This window comes from Malus sylvestris, chromosome 17, assembly GCF_916048215.2.
Source record: "Malus sylvestris chromosome 17, drMalSylv7.2, whole genome shotgun sequence".
Classification (NCBI taxonomy): domain Eukaryota; kingdom Viridiplantae; phylum Streptophyta; class Magnoliopsida; order Rosales; family Rosaceae; genus Malus; species Malus sylvestris.
Genome location: NC_062276.1, coordinates 31,194,052 through 31,217,842, shown reverse-complemented (window position 1 = coordinate 31,217,842; position 23,791 = coordinate 31,194,052). Strand labels below are relative to the sequence as shown.

At 39.3% G+C, this 23,791-nt stretch overlaps 1 protein-coding gene across 2 annotated transcripts; it reads left to right on the top strand.

Moving 5' to 3' along the window:
• Positions 1-387: 387 nt before the first annotated feature.
• LOC126611469 (phosphatidylinositol 4-kinase beta 1-like) lies at positions 388-23,791 on the top strand. Of its 2 annotated transcripts, none has more exons than XM_050279761.1 (17): positions 388-621; positions 1,177-2,665; positions 5,615-5,806; positions 6,172-6,220; positions 6,850-6,982; positions 7,129-7,582; positions 9,207-9,287; positions 9,379-9,498; positions 10,730-10,799; positions 19,538-19,635; positions 19,723-19,827; positions 21,016-21,069; positions 21,798-21,941; positions 22,069-22,122; positions 22,223-22,297; positions 22,838-22,921; positions 23,010-23,791. In XM_050279761.1, the coding sequence occupies exons 2-17, from the start codon at positions 1,220-1,222 to the stop codon at positions 23,109-23,111; spliced, it is 3,261 nt and encodes a 1,086-aa protein (XP_050135718.1). In that variant the 5' UTR covers positions 388-621; positions 1,177-1,219; the 3' UTR covers positions 23,112-23,791. The 2 variants fall into 2 exon arrangements, with proteins under 2 accessions (XP_050135718.1, XP_050135717.1); XM_050279760.1 differs by having other exon boundaries at positions 7,126-7,582.

The following is a 23,791-nucleotide window of genomic DNA, read 5'->3' as shown; positions in this document are numbered from 1 at the left end:
AAGGAAACACACTTAGACCAACCCAATACAAAAAGGCCCATCTTTGTGTGCTCAACCATATACCCGAAAACAATTATTAAAATTAGCATATGGGAACACACAAAATGTGTAAGAAATTTTTTAATTTTTTATTTTGAAATAGGAGGAGAGAGGAAAAGAGTGATAGAGAATGTGAGAGATGAAATATTATTATTTTTTTAATTAGAGATATGTTAGGATTACATGTAAATGAGGTTTTGAAAAAATATAACAAAATTTAATTGTATGAAATTATATTTCTACCCCATATTTTTTATTTATGTTTTATTTTAATTAGATAATTAAACTGTTAATTTCATAGAATTTTGATTGTCCTGTTTTATTAATTACTATAGATAAACAAATAAAAAAAATAAAAAAAAGAAACCCCCAACATTTGTGACGTTCTCTCGTCTCGCGGGTTCTCTCTCGAGTCCATTGAGGTTCATCGTTCATCAATTTTGATTTTCCGGAGCAATCAAGCAATCAAGACTCCCCTTTTCTTCTTCTGATTCAATTTCCACTCCCTTACTCTCACCTCTTCGACTTCCCGCTGCGGAAATTTCTGAGGAAATATAGCAGTTTTGGGCTTCTGATTGAAAGGTAAAATTTGCTCAGATTCTTCTTCTTCTTCTTCTGTTGCTTTTTGGGTATGCATTGTTTCACCTATTCGATAATCGTAACCCGTCTCGAATCGCTGATATGTTGAAGGTTAGATCGTAGAATTTACTGATTGGGTTGGAGAATTTGACTATTGTAGTATTATAGGGTTCCCTGTAGGGCAAATGAATGCCAAAGAATTGATCTTGTTATCAAAACACATTAGGTTAGTGTGTAGGATTTTCACTTAAACCCAGTACTGCAAATTATCGAATAGTTTCATAGTGCTGCTCAATTCAATGCTAAACAATTTACTGTTTTATGCAGTAGCTAATCGAATTCGAATATGCAATACCTGTTTCATTTCTTATTTACGAGTTCGATACAGTACAAATTTGATGGTTAATTGGAATGGAATTATATTGTAATTTATACTTGTGATGTAGCAGGTGTACTATGTAAGGTTTATTAGTTTGATAATTTGAACTTAATATTCTTTCCTATTTACTTTTTTCAAATATATATAGTTTGAGGCTGTTTTTGTATGAATTTTTGTAGGTAATTACCATATTTCTTTTTCTTAAAAAAAAAGTGAATGTGAATGGATGGCACCATTTTAAAATTCCGCCTTGGGTCCTCAAAAGTTCAGGGAGAGTCGCCCCGAGAGATCACCTCTCGGACGAACCTGTCGAGTGACACCAGTGAGAATGGGTGGCTCATACGGTTCTTTGACTCAGCATTTTTCTGTGAGTGGATAGCTGTTAGCTACCTGTACAAGCATGACCATGCAGGGGTGCGCGACTACCTCTGTAATCGAATGTACACTCTTCCCTTATCGGGAATTGAGAGCTACTTGTTTCAGATATGTTACATGTCAGTGCACAAGCCAAGCCCGTCTTTGGATAAGTTTGTTATTGATATGTGCTCTAAGTCGCTTAAGATAGCTCAGAAGGTGCATTGGTTTTTATTGGCGGAGCTTGAAGACTCAGATGATAATGAAGGAATTAGTAGAATTCAGGAGAAGTGTCAAATTGCGGCCACTTTGATGGGTGAGTGGCCGCCTTTGGTACGTCCTCAAAATGAGTCAGCTAGCCCTGGGAGCAAGAACCAGGTATTGAATAGAATATTGTCATCAAAACAGAAATTGTTGTCACTAACGTCTTCACCACCTGCCCAGAGGTCGTTTTCTTTCTCGCCTTCATCGGTAAACAATTTGCAAGAGGATGGTGGTCAGTTCTCTCCCGATGAGAACAAAATTTTTAAAAAATTCATACCAGGGCCGAAGGTTCGGGATGCATTGCTCTTTAGGAAGTCAATGGAGAAAGGTGACGATGACTCTGAAAAAGATGGATTCTTTAAGAGGCTTTTAAGAGACAGTAGAGGTGATGATGAGACAGGTTCTAAAATTAGAGATTCATTGCTTTTTAGAAAGTCCTCAGAGAAGGATGATGATGATGCAGAGAAGGATGGCTTCTTTAAGAGGCTATTAAGGGATAGTAAAGGCGACGATGAGGAATTGACATCGAGCTCAGAGGGTTTTTTTAAGAGATTGTTTCGTGATAGTAAAAGTGATTCTGACGATAAATCAATCTCTAAATCAGTGAAAGATGAAGAAAAAGAAGGGTTCTTTCGGAAGTTTTTCAAAGAGAAGTTTGAGGACAAAAAGGACCGGATTGATAAGAATGAAGATGATGATGCACCATACTCTGAAGAAAAAGATTTGAAATCTGCTGAAGATGATGAAAAAGAGGGGTTCTTCCGAAAAATTTTCAGAGATAAGTTTGATGACAAGAAAGATGGGAATGATAAAATCGAGGAGGGGAGTGCCAATGGAGACGAAGAAGAGCCTTCTGACTTCCCATTGTTTCGAAGATTGTTCCGTGTGCACCCTGAAGATGCAAAAAGTACCGTTGCAAATGAAAACAGCAGTACCGGGGGCTTGCTAGAGAGTAGTCCGGGGACTGAGAACTTTTTTCGCAAATTGTTTAGAGACCGTGACCGTTCAGTTGAAGACTCAGAGCTATTTGGTTCAAGAAAACACAAAGAGGTAAGCCCGTATCTACTTATCTATTGTTGCTTTGCTGTTAGTGGTAGTATGGCTTTGCAGTTTGTGCTTTTTTTTCATTTTTTTTTTCTTTTGTTTTTGAGAAGGAGGCTATTTTATTGAAAGAAAGACAATGAAACAAAGGCCAAACAAAGTGGTCAGGAAGACCACTAATAAAGAGAAAAGTACAGAAAGAACAAGAGCCTGGTAGCCACTACTCCCACTAATTGTAAAGGATCATTGTCTTCTATACATTAAATTTGTTTTAATTAAATAACTTTTTCCTTCAGTTTTTTTAGATTCGGTGTTATGAGCTGAAATATGTAATAATTAGCTCTTGAAAATGCTTAAGCTGCTTTGTGTGAAATTCCCTCAACTGTCAAATTCTTGAATTACATTACAAATTTTTCTTTCAATGGTGAACATATCCAGTGAGGGCGAGCCTTGGCTCAACGGAAAGGTTGCTCCTTTGTGACTGAAAGGTCACGGGTTTGAGTTGTTGAAACAGCCTCTTTGCAAAAAAAGCAAGGGTAAGGCTGTGTACGATAGACATTCCCCCCGCGGGCCCTCACAAAGTGAGGAGCCTTGTTGGCTTGGGGTCGGTGTATGTAATCCAATATGATCTAGTTTGTGATTTTTACGTTTTAGTAATTAGTTTTTCTTGAAAGTTAGAAACATTAGAACGTTACTTTTGGTCATATAGGCATTGCCACTGGAAATATAGTTCTAGATGGCCACTGAGCTCTCTGATCTCGTGTATAGGTTGCAGTTGCCGACGTTATGGGTATTTGTGCTAGTCGATAATTGGTTTCTTTGTTTATTGGGGAGTTAATCAGTAAATAATCAGGCTGGGATGGCATGGAATACTGAACATGTTTGGTGATGAAGTTAGGAAACACTGATTTTGTGGATTTGATATTTACATTCATCTGTAGTGTAGTTTTATCTTACATTGCCGGTCCCAAGCCCGGATAAAGGAGGAGGGGGAGGGCGTCAGGTAGTTGACAGCCGGCACTCCATGATCACGTCGAATCCTTATGAAAATGAATCCAGAACGAAATCATGCTAAAGCTAGGGCGTCACCCGTAAGTGGCGCGCTGTGTGGCCCGAGCACAGTGATAAGTGAGCAAGGGTCGCTGTATCTCCATCGGCACCCGGATGCAGTGTTAAATGAGCAAGGGGGCTATAGAAACTTCTTTTCGAACGACTCCACTCAAAGTTGTTTGGGAGCATATGCTCCTATCAACTTTACACGGGACATACAAAAGAAGTACTTTGATCCTATTAGACGGGGAATGGTGAAGAAGCTAGGACAGAAGGGTAGAGTTTAAGAGAGCAAAATGCGTTTAGGAACGTGGAATATAGGAACCTTGACGGGAAAATCTATGGAAGTAGTAGAAGTTATGGTGAGGAGAAGTATAAATATTATGTGCCTACAAGAAACTAAGTGGGTTGGGCGTAAGGCAAAGGATCTAGAAAACTCAGGGTTTAAACTATGGTATTCGGGCACAAATAGAACGAGAAACGGTGTTGGCATCATCGTGGACAAGACCTTGACACTAAACCCTTCACAATTAATGAGAACTCCTCTATTCCGTGGACGTAGCCAATCTGGGTGAACCACGTACATCTTGTGTTTGCTTTCCTATCTCTATCCATTTATATACTTATCCACACTAATGACCGGAGCAATCTAGCGAAGATCACAAAAAGTGACCGTTTTCGCTACCTAGGATCTATCTTGCAAGAGAACGGAGAATTAGATGGAGATCTCAACCATAGAATACAAGCTGGATGGATGAAGTGTAAGAGTGTATCCGGCGTGTTGTGTGATTGTCGTAGGCCACTGAAGCTCAAGGGAAAATTTTATAGGACGGCAATAAGGCCAACGATGTTGTATGGCACAAAATGTTGGGCGGTGAAGCATCAACACGTACACAAAATGGGTGTAGCGGAGATGAGGATGCTTCGTGGGATGTATGGGCACACGAGAAAGGATAAGATTGGGAATGAGGATATACAAGGTAAAGTAGGAGTAGCCAAAATTGAAGGAAATATGAGAGAAAATCGGTTCCGGTGGTTTGGACATGTGCAAAGAAGGCCTACTGACGCTCCGGTTCGAAAATGTGACTACGGGACAGAAGTTCAGGGCCGAAGGGGTAGAGGAAGACCTAGGAAAACTTTGGAAGAGACCCTAAGAAAAGACTTGATTACTTGGATCTAACGGAGGACATGACACAAAACCGAGCGCAATGGCGTTCTAGGATTCATATAGCCGACCCCACTTAGTGGGAAAAGGCTTTGTTGTTGTTGTTGTTGTTGTAGTGTAGTTTTGATATATACATATGTGCAAATGCATAAAGATTTCAGTGTTTATTCTTATGTTTAGTTTTAGTTTTTAAAAAGCTTAATTTTTTTTTTAATTTTATTTTATATAAACCTCGTAATAACATATATAAATATTTTTATATGAACCTCGTTATACCATTTTTTGTGAAATTAACTTAAACTGGTCATCCGATCTCCATTTTAAGTTAAAATTTCAAAACATGTATTATCGAACATAATGTACGAACGGTAGAGGTGTTCAAATTTGAACTTTGACTGGGTAGGGTTATATTGCAGATTTTCCCCTAGTTTGACTGGTTGAAAGAGAAGTTGATTTCCCCAACTTCAGTAGCAGAAGAGCGGTTAATTCTACCTTATGTTTGTTTTATATTTTGTGTTGTGATATTAAGTGATGCATTGACATAATAATACCTCTAATCTTGCCAACGTATCATGGCACGGTTTGAGCTCCTGGCCTCTTAGACTACACTCATTTGCAAGATGAGGGAATTATAGGCAATACAGTTACCTTCTATTGTATTCACTGTGGTTAAAGTTCATTTCAAAGAGATGCATACCTTATTTGATGACTCATATTTATTCACTGTTATTATGTTTTGACAGAAACGCCCTGGTTCTCCAAAGCAACAAAATGAAAAGTCAAGTGCTAAACCCCCACTTCCAAATGCTACAGCATCCCAATACCGTAAAGGGGCTTATCATGTGTCGCTGGACTTTGTGCAGTCACTATGTGAGACATCTTATGGCTTAGTGGATATATTTCCAATTGAGGATCGCAAGAGTGCTCTTCGTGAGGTTGATGGTCATCTGGCTTATCATATACATTTACCCTGCACACACAGCATATAGAGGCATGGCTGATTGACACATGCAAAACTATTTACTATCTTTTAACTTTTTATTTTCCATCAATCCTTCCGTTGATTATATTAATGCTCAAATCATGCTTACCATATGTGCAAAATATCAAGTCCATCCAATATCTCTAGCAATTCCATATTCATTGTATTAATAGTTAGCTCCATACTAACTGTTACAAGGAACCTAATGAACCTAATACAAAGGGTCTTAACTTTTTATTTCATATCACAAATAAACGTGCATGTTTTATTATTTTTAATCTTTTGTCTGACATGTGTTTGTTATTCTTGCATATCTAGTCACTTGCAGAGATCAATTTGCACATTGCTGAGGCTCAAAGTAGTGGAGGTAATTCTTTTTTTTTTTTTTTTTTGGAAAACTAGTGGAGGTAATTCTTAGTCAACATTTCTGGGCCCTTTGTGTTAAGTTTACCAAAGTATGTTTTGGAAATTGAAAAGATTGCGGAAATGTTTTTTTAAATTCCATAAATTCGATTTCTGATCAGTATGGAATATGTATACATATCATAATATTAGTTCCAAAAAATATTATTTCAAAGATATTGGAAATGTTGCAGAATGCCATACTTGGAAGGGATCATTTTCGTAGATTTGAGATTTGTTTTGTCTGAGAATCATGTAGCATAAATTGATCTTGTTTTCTTTTGTTTCACTTTTTCCCTCCCAAAATTATGTTCATGGGAAGTTTTACTACTGTGTGCGCATTCATGTGGTCTGCCTTGTGCATTATCTTTTATTTTAATGTGAAAGTCTTGATTCCATGAGAATCTAGGTATAATGTTATTTGAAAAGGAATCCAATGAAACTAAGACGTAGAAATTGGACGGAATTCCTACTATTCTGAATATTGCTTTACCCTTTTAGTTAAGCGAAATTCTACAGTCTAATGCTTTTGGGGCATCTGTATTGACAGTTATCTCCATACTCTTAATTGAATATTGCTGATGATAATATTAGGAGTTTGCTTTCCAATGGGTAAGGGGATGTATCGCGTGGTTTATATACCGGAAGATGAAGCTGTTCTTTTGAATTCTAGGGAAAAGGCACCGTATCTCATCTGTGTTGAAGTCCTGAAAAGTGAAATTCCTGGGTATGCTTACAGTTCACTATGGTCTAAATAACCAACCACCCCCCCCCAAAGTTTCCTTGTTTGATAATCAAAATTCCCTGGTAATTGTTTGAAGCTGAAATAGATTCTATTTCTTTTGCTTTATTTTGTGAAAACTGTTTAAGCAGTGCAAAGGATGCATCTGGTTCTCAAAAGCTTTCTCGAGGAGGAATTCCTTTAGCAAATGGGGATGCACTTCTGCCAAGACCGCCTCCGTGGGCATATCCTTTGTGGACTGTTCAGGAGGTCTATCGCAATAGTAATGATAGGATGTCGAGTTCTACAGCTCAAGCAATTGACCAGGCGATGTCATATACGTCCGAGGCGAAAGTGAAATTTGTTACTGTAAAAATATCTGTGGAGAATAAATTGCATAGTCATACAGTAAAAGCAGAGACTATATCAAGGAGTTATCAACGTGGAGAGGCTGCGACTTGTGCACAAGGGAGTGATTTGGAGTGGGTAAGGGTGGTGCTTACAGCAGACCCTGGTGTTAGAATGGAGGACATTGAGGATCAAGGACCCCCTCGGCGGAAGGAACACCGTCGTGTACCAAGTACAGTGGCTATAGAGGAAGTAAAGGTGGGCTTTGTTAGTTCTTCATCACCAATTGATGTTAATTTGGCATTTATTGATGTTTGAATGAAACCACATTTATCTTGTAGCTTATCTTTTTTGTACTAATATCCTCCAAATTTGATGTAACTGGTTCCAGTGTGCATATGTTTGTCTCATTTCTTACATATAGTACTCTTTTCTTGTCTTCAGCATGAAATCCCATGGTTTTGAAATTTTTCTTGATGTACTGTTTTTCTTTAAGTTTTTTTATTCACCAATATCAATAGACTGATAAACACACACACACACACACACACACACACACACACACAACACACACCCAAATTTGTACTGGTGAACTGGTTTTTTCTAAGTTTGATTATTCACACACACAACACACGCAACACACACACAGAGATAGTCATTTCTTTGGGGCAATTTTCTCCTCCCAGTCATTCTACTATATTATATAGTCAAGTTCTGTGTTTGGAACATTGATCAGGTGCTTTTTTTTCCGACTCTGTGGTTTTGATGGTTGTCTAACCACATAACATTCTAGATTGTCTGAACATTGACCATGAGGTGAAATACTAACGATATGATCTTGCTTACTGTTAGGTTTTTCCAGCCCATGATAAGTTGTCCTAAGTCTATAAGGAATTATAGTCTTAGAGGATTAAATTGTTTTCCCAATTGGAGTTGTTTACCCAGTTGGAGTTAGTTTCTCAATTGGAGTAGGATTCATAACTAGATTCCAATTAGGATTAATAACCCTTATTGAAGAAGACCCTTATTATGTCAATATAAAGGGGCTATCGTGCTAAGTTTGAAAAAAGGGAGCAAAACAATAAATTGTATACCACTCAAGGGATTAGAGTGAGAGAATATTGTAAAGTGTGTGCGAGAGAAAAGAAAAGAGATAATGTATTTCTTGTTCTTGTTCTTTCAGGTTTTTCATCAAGTCCTAGTTCTAGAGATTTGGCAAGATTATTGGTTGTACTCATTATTGATATAGTGAAAGATTGTTGTTGCTGTCCCGTGGACGTAGGCACATATTGCCGAACCACGTAAATTCTTGGTGTTATTTATCTTGGTTATTTGTTTTCAATTTCCGGAGTTTGTTCAATTTTCCCATTCTTAAACGCGATATTCTCAACACTTACACTATATTACAGTCATTTCACATTTTATGCAAACGGTTGGGAAACTTGTTCTTGTATAAGAGTTGTTGATTTATTTCTTTTTTAAGAATGCTTACGGACCAGGACCTTAATCTGGCACCTTAGACATTCCTGTATAAGAGTTCTATTAGAGAAGATATCATATCAGTATTATACTTAATGAATCACTTTGCAAAATGGAAAGCTATTTCCTGTTTTTCTTGTTCAACTTGAGAGACAAACCTGATTCCCTTCTCTTGTGCACGGATTTATTTCTTGCCTCATAAATTGACATTGCAGTAGCATAGGTGCTTATACATTCATGCACAGGTTAATTGTAATGGCATTGAAGCCTTAAGTTAAACAAATAAGATTGATGCTTTCTGAAATAACGTATTTATCTGTATCATTTTTGGATTCTTTTATGTATTCTTGAATATATATTCTAATTATTCCTTGCTCTGTTCATAAAATTTAACTTTCTTCAGGCTGCTGCAGCGAAAGGAGAAGCACCTCCTGGACTTCCTCTGAAAGGGGCTGGTCAGGATTCATCAGATGCACAGCCAATGGTGACAATATCTATAATTTGCAATTGTGTTAAGAGTTATATCATGGAGATGCTTAATTATATTATCTGACAACATTCAAAATTTTGACCAGGCTAATGGTGGTATTCCCAAGGCCAGCAATGCCTTGTCTGGCGAACTTTGGGAGGTAAAGAAGGAGAGAATAAGAAAAGCTTCAGTTCATGGAAAGTTACCTGGTTGGGACTTGTGCTCCGTGAGTACTTCCCGTCTCGCTGTTGTTTCTGCTTCTTTCCTCTTTTAATATAATCGTTTCCTTTTAAAGAGAACTTAGTACAATCAAGACTGTGTTGGTAAGGTTTTCACTTATGAACTAGATTTCTAGTAAAGTTGAGGAAATGTGGAAATTGAGTGACTATGTCAGCCCCGTTTCTCACTTGAGTGAGATTACTTTGAAACATAATTTTGAAAAATTACGTTCTTAAATTTATTTTCTCATTTTTCAGATGAAGCTGGTTAACAACTAACATAATTGTTAGTCTATTATGAAATTTTATTGGATAATAGAAACTGTACAGAAAAGTGGACAAGTAATCCACCATGAGTAGAAGAGAAAAGAATTTTAATTTAACAAACTACTTCTAGCTTAAGACACCAGAATTAATCATGACACTACAACTTTCCACGCTAGAACAATATCAAATAGAGGTTTGTCCCTGAAAACAGGAAAAACAGAAGCCCAAAGCACCACCATGAGTAGAAGAGAAAAGAATTTTAATTTAACAAACTACTTCTAGCTTAAGACACCTGAATTAATCATGACACTACAACTTTCCACGCTAGAACAATATCAAATAGGGGTTTGTCCCTGAAAACAGGAAAAACAGAACCCAAAGCACCACCCAAAAGCTGGACCTTCTTTCACACCTCCTCCACTTTCAATCCTTTAACGTCCTTGAAGATCCGCTCAAGCTGTCAGGTACAACTGCCAGACCCCAAAGGCTCAAGCTTTTTGGGAATGGTCAACGATTTATCTTGAGCTAAGACCAGCCGTGGCTTGCAGCCTTATCTTGCGCATTCAGAGACAGGCAACGAGAAACATATAGGTGCAGCCCCACTCTATAAATGAAAATTTGGGTATTGGGAATAAATTTTTTTCATTCCAGGAGTTTTTTAACCAGAGATTCAATACCACATTAGATCACCATTGGACCTGAAAAGCTTAAGCTGTCGGTGATAACAAATAATACATGGCAAACTAACTTGGTCACCCTTTGAAAGGGTGGAAAGATTAAATTTGGTTATTTTTTCGCTTGTCTTTTTCTCTTCCAAAATGTTTGAGGTGTTTATGTTTATCTAAATAAAGTGTATGTTTGGATGTCCTTGGTTTTCTTCTGTACATTGTTATCCATTTATCGGTTCTACAATTGTATGTTCAAGACTTCTTGGAACTGTATTGTATTTAGCTTCATATATACTTCGTGCAGGTTATTGTGAAGAGTGGTGATGATTGTAGGCAGGAGCATCTTGCTGTGCAACTTATTTCTCACTTTTATGGTAGGTGTCTTTCTAATTATTTTTCTTGTGTTTTGTTGAAGGCAGTTCTGTCTATCTCTCTTTCTTCCTTCTCCCTCGCTTACTACTCAGTCTTTGGTTTGAGTAGATCAAACAAGATGCTTTCTTAAAACCTTTTGGGAAAAAAATGCATTGTGGAAAAATTGAACTCTGTCTCTTGTTTCTTTCTATTAGAGTTTGTGGAGAACCAATCAAAATCGGTGTGAAGAAAGCTAGTTGAACCTCTAGGTCTGTTTGATAGTTTAACCCTCGGATTGCACTATGTGTGTCAGGAAATGCTCTTTATTTGTGTTGTGCAATCAAGGATGAGAGTTGTCTCTTTGTTTTTACTTGGTATTAAACTGAGTCTGCTGCCATAAATGTTTGGGCTGGGTTTAAGGCACAAATCAAACTGTCCAACTTCAAACAGAACTCCCACGTCCTAGTTATGTTCTTATAAGAGCACTTTAAATAGAGAAGGTACTAAGAGAAAAACTATTCCATAATATACGGAGATGTTGTAGATGTCAAGAGGGTAGGAGATAGAATCATGGCAATCAAGATTGTAATAGGACAAGAACTTATCAATGTGATTAGTGCGTACGCACCTCAAGTAGGGTTGGATACGAGTTCGAAGGAGAAATTTTGGGAAGATCTTGGAGACTTGGTGCAAGGAATTGCTCAGACAGAGAAGTTATTTATAGGAGGAGATTTAAATGGACACGTGGGCAGGGAGACAGGCAACTATGGAGGTTTTCATGGTGGCCATGGTTTTGGGGAGAGAAACGAGGATGGGGAAGCTATCTTGGATTTTGCAATGGCATATGATCTCTTCTTAGCCAACACCTTCTTTAAGAAGAGAGAAGAACATGTGATCACCTACAAGAGTGGGTCGTCAAAAACACAAATAGATTTTCTTTTAATGAGGAAAGGGGATCGTATAACTTGTAAGGATTGCAAAGTTATACCAGGAGAGAGCGTGGCTAATCAACATCGCTTGTTGGTGATGGATGTACATATCAAAAGAGTAAGACAAAAGAACAAGACTTGGAAGTGCCCAAGGACTAGATGGTGGAATCTAAAAGAAGAAAAACAAGCCATTTTCAAAGAGAAGGTAATCACCCAATGTGTGTGGGATAGAGAGGGGGAAGCTAGCCAAATGTGGGATTCCATGGCTAGTTGTATCCGAAAAGTAGCAAAGGAGGTATTAGGAGAGTCCAAGGGCTTTGCCCCACACCAAAAGGAATCTTGGTGGTGGAATGAGGAGGTACAAACAAAGGTGAAGGCTAAGAAGGAATGTTGTAAAGCCTTATACAAGGAGAGGACCGATGAAAATGGTGAAAGGTATAGAAAAGCGAAGCAAGAGGCGAAGAAAGCTGTCAGAGAAGCTAAGTTAGCGGCTTACGACGATATGTATAAACGACTAGATACCAAAGAAGGAGAGTTGGATATCTATAAACTATCTAGAGCAAGGGAAAAGAAGACAAGGGACCTAAACCAAGTGAGGTGCATCAAGGATGAGGATGGAAAGGTTCTTGCTACAGAGAACGCGGTTAAAGACAGATGGAGAGGTTATTTTCATAATCTTTTCAATGAAGGACATGAAATGAGTGCTTCTTTAGGGGAGTTGAGTAACTCAGAAGAGTGTAGAAACTACTCTTTTTATCGTCGAATCCGGAAGGAAGAAGTGGTTGTAGCTTTGAAGAAGATGAAGCATAAAAAAGCAATAGGCCCAGACGATATACCAATTGAAGTGTGGAAACTTTTGGGAGAGACAGGTATAACATGGCTCACTGACCTTTTCAATAGGATTTTGAAAACGAAGAAGATGCCAAATGAGTGGCGAACGAGCACTTTGGTGCCTATCTACAAGAATAAGGGCGACGTACAAAATTGCATGAACTATAGGGGTATTAAGCTAATGAGTCATACAATGAAGCTCTGGGAGAGAGTCATTGAGCATAGATTGAGGCAAGAGACACGGGTTTCGGACAACCAATTCGGGTTCATGCCAGGGCGCTCAACCATGGAGGCAATCTATCTCTTACGAAGATTGATGGAAAGATATAGAGATGGGAAAAAGGATTTACACATGGTCTTTATAGATTTGGAAAAAGCGTATGATAGGGTCCCAAGAGACATTCTTTGGAGGATTTTAGAGAAGAAAGGAGTACGAGTAGCATATATCCAAGCTATAAAGGATATGTATGAAGGAGCAAAGACTGCCGTAAGAACTCATGAAGGACAAACCGAAAGCTTTCCCATAACTGTAGGATTACATCAAGGCTCATCCTTAAGTCCTTACCTTTTTGCGTTGGTAATGGATGAGTTAACAGGACATATTCAAGATGATATTCCTTGGTGTATGCTTTTCGCAGACGATATAGTGTTGATAGATGAAACTCAGGAAGGGGTAAATGCAAAGCTTAACCTTTGGAGAGAAGTGTTGGAATCTAAAGGTCTTCGCCTAAGCCGATCAAAGACAGAATATATGGAGTGCAAGTTCAGTGCAAATGGAGGCCAAAACGAGTTAGGGGTGAGGATCGGAGATCAAGAAATACCAAAGAGCGACCGTTTTCGTTACCTAGGATCTATCTTGCAAAAGAACGGAGAATTAGATGGAGATCTCAACCATAGAATACAAGCTGGATGGATGAAGTGGAAGAGTGCATCCGGCGTGTTGTGTGACCGCCGTATGCCACTGAAGCTCAAGGGAAAATTTTATAGGACGGCAATAAGGCCGACGATGCTGTATGGCACAGAATGTTGGGCGGTGAAACATCAACATGTACACAAAATGGGTGTAGCGGAGATGAGGATGCTTCGTTGGATGTGTGGGCACACGAGAAAGGATAAGATTAGGAATGAGGATATCCGGGGTAAATTAGGAGTAGCCGAAATTGAAGGAAAGATGAGAGAAAATCGGTTACGGTGGTTTGGACATGTGCAAAGAAGGCCTACTGACGCTCCGATTAGAAGATGCGACTATGGGACAGAGGTTCAGGGTCGAAGGGGTAGAGGAAGACCTAGGAAAACTTTGGAAGAGACTCTAAGAAAAGACTTAGAGTACTTGGATCTAACGAAGGACATGACACAGGATCGAGCACAATGGCGTTCTAAGATTCATATAGCCGATCCCACTCAGTGACTTGGATTTTCCAAGTCTCCAACCGAGAAGTTTTCCTCACTCGGGAAATTAAGGGAACACTACCCCAACCTACATGCTCCACTCAGAAAGCTTCAACATACAAGCTTCAACAAAAGAAAATTCAAAGAACTTAGCGAAGAAGGCTTTGGTGTATTTAACACAATACGTTGAAATGAAGGAAAGCTTATTTATTGATATCCCCGATAAGCTACAAATATGTACATATACATGAGTCAAAATAAACACACAAGAGGGAGCCTTCACAAAGGTTGCTTAGGAGAAGTCTCAGCAGTCGGTAGAGCCCCAGAAAGAGAAGGCACCGGAGGGGGATCATTTGGAGCCTCAGTACTGGACAAAACCCTAGAAGGAGGAGGCATCAGAGGTTGATCATTTGGAGCTTCATTACGCGGTACAGCCCCAGAAGACGAAGGCAATAAATGCCTTTGGAACAAACCCACAAATCTCTGATGATCAAGTAAAACTTGACCATCAGTTTCCTTCATCTGGTCAAGCTTCCTCTTCATGTTTGTAGCATAGTCATGTGCGAGCCAGTGCAACTGTTTATTCTCATGCTTGAGCCCTCTAATCTCCTGTTTGAGACTCATCACTTCAGCCGCCAATGATTCAACTTGGCGGGTTCGAGCAAATAGGCGTTGGGCCATATTAGACACAGAACCTGCACACTGAACACTGAGAGCCAGCGAATCCTTAACAGCTAACTCATCAGACCGTTTGGAAAGTAGTCTGTTATCTTTGGGAGTGAGAAGGTTCCTGGCCACCACCGCAGCGGTCATATCATTCTTCATCACAGAATCCCCAACGGTAAGAGGACCAGTTGGGGAGACGAAGGATGGGCGCCATATGTTGTCTGGAGAAGGCGGGGCTGCCTCTTCAACAAGGTTCAAGTCAAAACGACGGTCGGAGGGGCCAGACATTTTCAAAGGTGTTGAAGAGAGAAGAGGTCGGACAAATCAAGATCTTAGAAGTGCAAGAATGAAGCTTCTACTGGTGGAGATTCAAGTGTGCTTTGGAACTTAATGCCAGCCCCTATAAAAATCTGCACTCGACGGAGCTTCAGAAATCGAAGAGGCGCCTGCTCAGAAATCGAAGAGGCGTTTGCTTTCTCAAAAGTTGGGCTGCTTAGAGATCACGAGGGTTGATCTCAGAAATCGAAGAGGCGTTTGCTTTCTCAAAAGTAGGGCTGCTCAAAGACCACGAAGGCCGATCTCAGAAATCGAAGAGGCGCTCGCTTTCTCAAAAGCTGGGCTCCCCAGAGACCACGAGGGCCGATCTCAGAAATCGAAGAGGCACCTACTTTTCTAGCCTTGTCAGCACCTGTCACACGCACACTCAGCTTTGCGGAAATTATGGGCATTCTGTCAAAGACTTCTGGGGAAGTAGAAAACACATGAATCTTACTGTTCAATCACCCACTTCCCACACGCAACAATAGCTCATGGGTACCACAGATAACTTTGCCAAAGTTCTCTGCCAAAGTTGAGCACGTGAAGCTTGCAGCTCCCACTACATCGCTCTGACCAAGAAGGGTAAAAGAATAGCAAAGAAACAACACTAACAAAGTGTAGACCCATAAATTTTGAAGGTCTAGCTACCATATTATTACCCACAAGGGTAAAGGAACAGTACCACTGCTGGATAATTGGAAAGTCCCTGTGTGTCAACCTCTGTGCTTCGTGGCAAGGTAGACTAGCAAACATGCCCAACCTTTACTCACATTCGAGAAAACACTCCCAATAAGATTGCTTGCTCCAAAATCGAAAAGGCACCGTCCTCCGAATCTAAAGAGCCAGACTCCCAACATGACTACTTTCTTAAAAATCGAAGAGAGGGTAAAGGAACAGTACCATTGCTGGATAATTGGAAAGTCCCTGTGTGTCAACCTCTGTGCTTCGTGGCAAGGTAGACTAGCAAACATGCCCAACCTTTACTCACATTCGAGAAAACACTCCCAACAAGATTGCTTGCTCCAAAATCGAAGAGGCATCGCCCTCCGAATCTCGAGAGCCACTCTCCCAACATGATTACTTTCTCAAAAATCGAAGACACTGCTCCCCGAATCTCGAGAGCCAGACCCCCAGCATGATTGCTTTCTCAAAAATCGATGAGGCATCATTCTCCGAATCAATCGAAGAGGCGCTCGCTTTCTCAAAAGCTGGGCTGCTCAGAGACCACGAGGGTCGATCTCAGAAATCGAAGAGGCACCTACTTTTCTAGCCTTGTCAGCACCTGTCACACGCACACTCAGCTTTGCAGAAATTATGGGCATTCTGTCGAAGACTTCTGGTGAAGTAGAAAGCACATGAATCTTACTGTTCAATCACCCACTTCCCACACGCAACAATAACTCATGGGTACCACAGATAACTTTGCCAAAATTCTCTGCCAAAGTTGAGCACGTGAAGCTTGCAGCTCCCACTACATCGCTCTGACCAAGAAAGGTAAAAGAATAGCAAAGAAACAGCACTAACAAAGTTTAGACACATAAATTTTGAAGGTCTAGCTACCATATTATTACCCACAAGGGTAAAGGAACAGTACCACTGCTGGATAATTGGAAAGTCCCTGTGTGTCAACCTCTGTGCTTCGTGGCAAGGTAGACTAGCAAACATGCCCAACCTTTACTCACATTCGAGAAAACACTCCTAACAAGATTGCTTGCTCCAAAATCGAAGAGGCACCGTCCTCCGAATCTCGAGAGCCAGACTCCCAACATGACTACTTTCTCAAAATCGAAGAGAGGGTAAAGGAACAGTACCATTGCTGGATAATTGGAAAGTCCCTGTGTGTCAACCTTTGTGCTTTGTGGCAAGGTAGACTAGCAAACATGTCCAGCCTTTACTCACATTCGAGACAACACTCCCAACAAGATTGCTTGCTCCAAAATCGAAGAGGCACCGCCCTCCGAATCTCGAGAGCCAGACTCCCAACATGATTACTTCCTAAAAAATCGAAAAGACACTGCTCTCCGAATCTCGAGAGTCAGACCCCCATCATGATTGCTTTCTCAAAAAAGCGAAGAGGCATCGTTCTCCGAATCTCGAGAGCCAGATACCACAGACCACTTTTTCAAAGTGCTCTGACAGAGTTAAAACATGTGAAACTGGCAACTCCCACTACCGTGCTATGACCAAGCAGGGTAAAGGAATAGTATTACTACTTGTTGTTAAGGAGACTCCTATATATGTCGACCTCCATCCCCAACGGACAGGCAGACCTGCAAAAATGCTCAACCCTTCATCATATCTGAGAGGGCACTCCCAACGAAGCCTTTCGAAATATTCAGCTTTCTTTCCCCCCGATAATACCTCTGCAAACAAGCTATACTAGAGCAAGAATATCTCATATCATCAGGGTTAAAAGCAAGAGTATCCCATATCATGCTTTTTCCCTGTCTTTTCTTTTGGCCTTGTTTTTACCTGCAAGACAAGGAGAAAGAGAGCAATCAGTCAGCACTTGGAATCAAGCTTCCAGCCAGGAACTGACTGCCTGGAACCCCTTACCTGATTACTTACCTGGCATTGCTCTCGAGTACTCATCTTCAACATCTTATGTTTCCAGGGAAGATTCCGCATCTGCTTGAGGAACAGATAGGGCAAGTGCGAAGGATACAAGGAAGCATGTGGAGACAAGCGTAACAGCACACATGCCGATACATCCATTACTCTGTCAAAAGCAAAAGTATCCCATATCAGCAGGGTGGAACGTACTCTAGATTTGATGGACTTGTTTTGACCCTCAAATTCTTCAGTCGGCCTTATACTCTGGAGGAAACCAGAAAACCCTCCAGCTCAGTTCAAGAATAAGCCTGTGGAAAGTTACTTCTTCAAAAGCAAAAGTATCTCATATCATCTCTTCTCATTTTTCTTCTCTTTATCCTTCATGCTGCTGCAAGATGGGGAGAAGGTGAACAATCAGTCGGAGCTCTGATTGCTTACCTTGTCTGTCACCTCTTTCAGCAGACCCCCTAGCTCGGCGACTTGGGGGACTCCTACTACATGGTTTGTATCGCGCTTGACCAAGCCTGAAACTACAAGTAAGCTTCAAGTGAAATTGATACATTACCTTGTGCATCTCCACCAGTTAAAGATACCACCCCTGGATGGAGGAAGAGGAAGAGTACTTCCAGAGAAGATGCCACATCTACCTATGAGACAGATAAGGCAAGTCAAGACGACACCACACTTCGATACTTAGAAGTTTCGTGATTACGAGATCATTCTCCCACAATATTTCCTAATGTCATTTGTACTAAATCATTCACTTGTACTCACTAAAGGAGAGCTTGAACCTATGTACTTGTGTAAACCCTTCACAATTAATGAGAACTCTTCTATTCCGTGGACGTAGCCAATCTGGGTGAACCACGTACATCTTGTGTTTGCTTTCCTATCTCTATCCATTTATATACTTATCCACACTAATGACCGGAGCAATCTAGCGAAGATCACAAAAAGCGACCGTTTTCGCTACCTAGGATCTATCTTGCAAGAGAACGGAGAATTAGATGGAGATCTCAACCATAGAATACGAGCTGGATGGAAAGAGTGCATCCGGCGTGTTGTGTGACCGTCGTAGGCCACTGAAGCTCAAGGGAAAATTTTATAGGACGGCAATAAGGCCAGCGATGTTGTATGGCACAGAATGTTGGGTGGTGAAGCATCAACACGTACACAAAATGGGTGTAGCGGAGATGAGGATGCTTCGTGGGATGTGTGGGCACACGAGAAAGGATAAGATTGGGAATGAGGATATCCGAGGTAAAGTAGGAGTAGCCGAAATTGTAGGAAAGATGAGAGAAAATCGGCTCCGGTGATTTGGACATGTGCAAAGAAGGCCGACTGACGCTCCGGTTCGAAGATGTGACTACGGGACAGAGGTTCAGGGCCGAAGGGGTAGAGGAAGACCTAGGAAAACTTTGGAAGAGACTCTAAGAAAAGACTTAGAGTACTTGGATCTAACGGAGGACATGACACAAAACCGAGCGCAATGGCGTTCTAGGATTCATATAGCCGACCCCACTTAGTGGGAAAAGGCTTTGTTGTTGTTGTTGTTGTTGTATAGATATGTTATCCATATAGCCAAAATTACCTATTTCCGTTATTGTATCTAATACATCTAATTCACTTCAATTGTGGGACTGAAATAGGTAATTTTGGAATCCGAATGACTATACTGCTAGTTGAGATCCATCCTTATTATAGATATGTTATTGTATCTAATACTTCAATTAATGTGTTAAATGAGTGATTTAACTATCATTTTCTGTTCAACCAATGTTGATATTTTTGCTCATACAAACCACTATTAATTTTTTTTATCAACCTCACTGTTTCATCATCCCCAATATTTTTATCGACCACAATATTTTCATTTTTTTTTTGTTTCAAATTTGTTTCTCTCTTGTGTTCCCATATTAGACAGTTAATTAAACAAGCTGGAAATATTAATTGAACTGAATTCAACTTGTTTTGTTACTTTCCAGATATATCAAAATCATTTCCTTGTTGCATTCACAGTAGTTGTACCCACTCCTCAAACTAGTTGAAGACTATAACTTTGGATTTGATGGCAGATATATTTCAAGAAGCTGGTCTCCCTCTCTGGTTGCGCCCTTATGAAGTCTTAGTTACTTCTTCTTATACAGCTCTCATTGAAACAATTCCAGATACGGTAATTCTGTTCTCTAGTTCTATTTAAGTGAATTAAGAATTTCAAAACTTCACCACCTCATCCATAATATACTTTGCTGTGTTGTAGGCTTCAATTCATTCTATCAAAAGTAGATATCCCAACATCACGAGCTTGCGAGACTTCTTTGCTGCTAAGTACCAAGAAAATTCTCCTAGTTTTAAACTTGCTCAGGTAGTCTACTACTTTATGAACCAGATGCTTATCAAAATGTCTTTTAATGCTCAGCTTTATCCTCATCATGGTTAATTGTTATAATTGCAATGGAGGACTGCACTCTGTTTTTTCTATTTGTATGATTTTATATTTTTTTTGAAGTGCTGGGGTGGGGTGAAGGTAGAAGGATATGGAAACTCTTGATAAGATTGAGAACTGAGAATTGCCTTTAATGACTCTCTGCTTCTCTGTTTCTGGATATAAGGGTTATGTGTTGGAAACTGTAGAGGTAATGACGTTTAATAAGGACAGGAAGATCAGTTCTTCAGTCAATTGGGCATAGTCACTACCCTTTTCTAATAATATGACATTTAATTATTTGACAATAGATTCCTAAGGTTCCAAGTATATAGAGTTTCCAGATTGAGGTTGTTTGTAGACATTGTAGGACTTGGATCAATTTGGTTGTTGAAGCATATTAATATGCTCTGAAACAAGAAATGTGATTCATACTGAATTAGCATTCTACATAATTGCAAAAGCATGTCATATGGTATTATCCTGTAGTTGCTCTTTGTAATTTCATTTGACCAACTGCCCTGCTTACAGTACATGCATATCTGTTCGGGCCACTTTCTGCAGTATCTGAAGCCAAGCTATTGTTTTGAAGTTTTTGAATTATGATACCTTTACCCTGTCCTTTCTAAAACTCTGTATAGTTACTTCTGGATGAGAGTATGCATTTGGCATACTCATAAATGGTTATTTGGTTAGAAGCGAATGAAATTGGTTTTGAAGGTGCTTTTCACTTGTGAGTTGTGTATAATTCCATGGATTATCTACTATTCTATCAGATTTTGATTAGTCTTGGCAGAAAAGAACAATAGACACCTTGATGTGGCTAAAATTCCGTAATAGGTTTTCCATCTTGGTCTTTTTATATAAATTTTATCTTAGGAGTTCTCAGTTCTCTTTTTTTGAGTACCAGATTCCCGAGTCTCATACCAACTTAATGAACCCAATCAATATTTTGGTCATCTAAATGAATTTAAAGAAAAATGTGCACTACGGAAAACTGTCCAGAATCCAGATTCAAATAGTGCAATGAGCAAATTTTATTGTGTCTCCTAGTTACATTTAGTTAATTTCACTGAATCTAATGTTCTTAGTGAATAGAAAGGCTTGATTTATTTATTTATTTTACAGAGGAATTTTGTTGAAAGTATGGCTGGATATTCTCTAGTGTGTTACCTTCTGCAGGTATGGTTTCCCTTTCTCTAAATCTATCGTCTAGCTCTATCTATCCATAACTCAAACAAGTTAAGTGTTAGTTCTGTCATGGAGGGGCAAACCTCTAATGAAATTAAGCTTCAATTCAGTTGTTAGTTTAAAAAATGACATTTTGTGTATATATGTGATACGTTATGTACATCACAGTGTTTATATGTTTTATTACGTACATGTTGCTTCAGGTTAAAAAATCCTTCATTATATGATGTTCATGTCTGGTTAAAATCGTTCATGTTGGTTGCTTGTTAACCTGTAATACATATATTAGCAAACTCTCATTTACGTCACTAGTACAAGGATATACAGTTTAATAGCAATAATGCAATTAAGAAATTACTTGACTTTCTGACGATGTATTGCTCCTGGTTGTTATACTCAAGATTGTCATCCCCAAATATCATTATTATTTTCTTTGGTATAATAAAATAATCTCTTTCCTAAACATTTATGCACAAGAGATAGTACTATAAGTTAACCCTGGAATCTGCCATATGTTGCATACGTATATGTATGAAAATATCAAATGTTAATGAAGATTTAAATTATCTACTGTATGTTTGACATTTGTTTTCATTTTCAGAAGCATGTACTCGAGGCATGTTTAGTTTCTCAAATACCTTTGATCCTTAGTGTTTTTTCTCCTTGTTTAGTCCTTGAAGGTCATAGAATAACTTTTCACCAATGTGTTTGTTGTTTAGATAAAGGATAGGCACAATGGGAACCTCTTAATGGATGAAGAAGGTCATATTATACATATTGATTTTGGTTTCATGCTCTCCAATTCGCCTGGGGGTGTAAATTTTGAGAGTGCTCCATTCAAATTAACACGTGAACTTCTTGAGGTACGAGACATATGCTTACATTGTTTAATCTCTTGCCATATTTGTGTCCAATAATCTTCCTTGCTGCTTGTAAACTTTCTAGGGTGAATCATTTTTTCCATCTAAGTTGAAAGTGTGATTATGCTAGGTCATGGACTCTGATGCTGAGGGAGTTCCTAGTGAGTTCTTTGATTATTTTAAGGTAACAATAGAAAAATTTAGTTTGTTTTTGTTCAGGTTCAGGGACATCTATGTCTTTGGATGTTATATTTTCTGGGGGTAAGCTCTCGTGCTGTTTTCAGGTTTTGTGCATTCAAGGATTCCTTACATGTCGGAAGCATGCAGAACGCATTATTCTTCTTGTTGAGATGTTGCAGGTAAAACCAAATTTAGCTGTCAGTGCTTTGATCTTTTTTTCTTGTTGTCAAATATGGGATAAAAAGAAATTGAGGATGTGGCGTCTTCAGAATTTCAGGAGCAGAAATGATTTTCACACCCTTTCTCACCTCATACAAAACCCCTCATGTTCTGTAGCCGTTAGATCGAACAATTAAAGTAAAATATACAGTCAGGATTAACAGAGTGGCAAGAGGTGAAAAAGAGCATGTTGAAATCACTATTTTGATGAGTCAGGAATTACTATTTTACCTTATTGGTTTGGCGAGCTGTAGTTAGTTCGCGATTCTTGGTTGTTTTAGCTTGTTCATATATGTTATACTGTTTGTTTGCTGATATCTTCTGTGTCCGTTTCAATTCAATAAAATGTTGTTATTCATGGAAAAAAGAGAAAAACTCAACAATGTGCCCGTGTAATTGACTGATGAGCATGCAAAAGTAGGGAAAATCTCTTATCAAAATACCCCCTTTTATGATGGTTGGTTTACTCAGGCTACTGTTGTAAAATGTTTTTGGCCCAGGACTCTGGTTTCCCATGCTTTAAAGGTGGTACACGAACAATACAGAACCTACGGAAAAGATTTCACTTGAATTTGACAGAAGAGGTTTGATTATGTTTTCTTATTTTGCTGTTCAAGTGTACTATGTTTTGTTGCTATTGTTGTAACAGTGTTGTTTGATGCTTTATATCAGCAATGCGTATCCTTGGTGCTTTCGTTGATCAGCAGCAGCTTGGACGCGTGGCGAACAAGGCAATATGATTATTATCAGAGGGTTTTGAATGGAATATTGTGAGGTAAGAAATTGTTGATAATCACATAGTTTTATCCGGAAAAGCCAGCTCTGTGAGTGTTTGATCAATCTCGCATATGCGAGCTGCCTGAGTTTTCGTCAGAGGTGAAAAAAGGATTGCTTATAGTGGTTTTGGCCTATTTTTCTGGGTGAGGAATTTGTAATTGTATCGGCAAAAAAACTTATTCAGCATCTAGAAGGCTAAAATTAACTCAGCAGGGTATTGATTATTTCCCTTGTTTGATGTAATATGGGACTCTGCTGGCTGGTGGGAATTCACTTATTCTTGAGGGAATGTTCGAACTTACTCCCCTTCGTCGGACTCCCCATACTGTACAGAGTGATTGCGATTGAGGACGGACCAGAAACCAAATGGCTACGAAAGCCATAGTTTCTCGGTGCCATTGGAACGTATTTTACACTGGTTTGTGATCTGAAGGATATAGCACTATTCAATTCTGTAAATTTTCCATTTCCAGTCAGAAACAAAACATCTTCGGATCGAAGTGTGGAATTGTTCCAATCTCCCAAAAGTGGCCTTTCTTCCAATTCCGGTGATGGATATCATCCCTCGTTCTTGTATCTGGAAGCTCGTGTCAGCAAAATTCTTGAGAATCTCTATGATTGTATCATGTGTAACTGATCCGATTTTACATTAGTGAAATTTGTAGATTCCAGGTTCA

Excerpts from the sequence above, each read along its gene's own strand:
- LOC126611469 (XM_050279760.1), top strand. The coding sequence starts at position 1,220 with ATGGATGGCACCATTTTAAAATTCCGCCTTGGGTCCTCAAAAGTTCAG. Across the intron at positions 2,666-5,614 it reads GTTCAAGAAAACACAAAGAG|AAACGCCCTGGTTCTCCAAA; the intron begins GTAAGCCCGTAT and ends ATGTTTTGACAG. Across the intron at positions 6,983-7,125 it reads CTGAAAAGTGAAATTCCTGG|CAGTGCAAAGGATGCATCTG; the intron begins GTATGCTTACAG and ends AAACTGTTTAAG.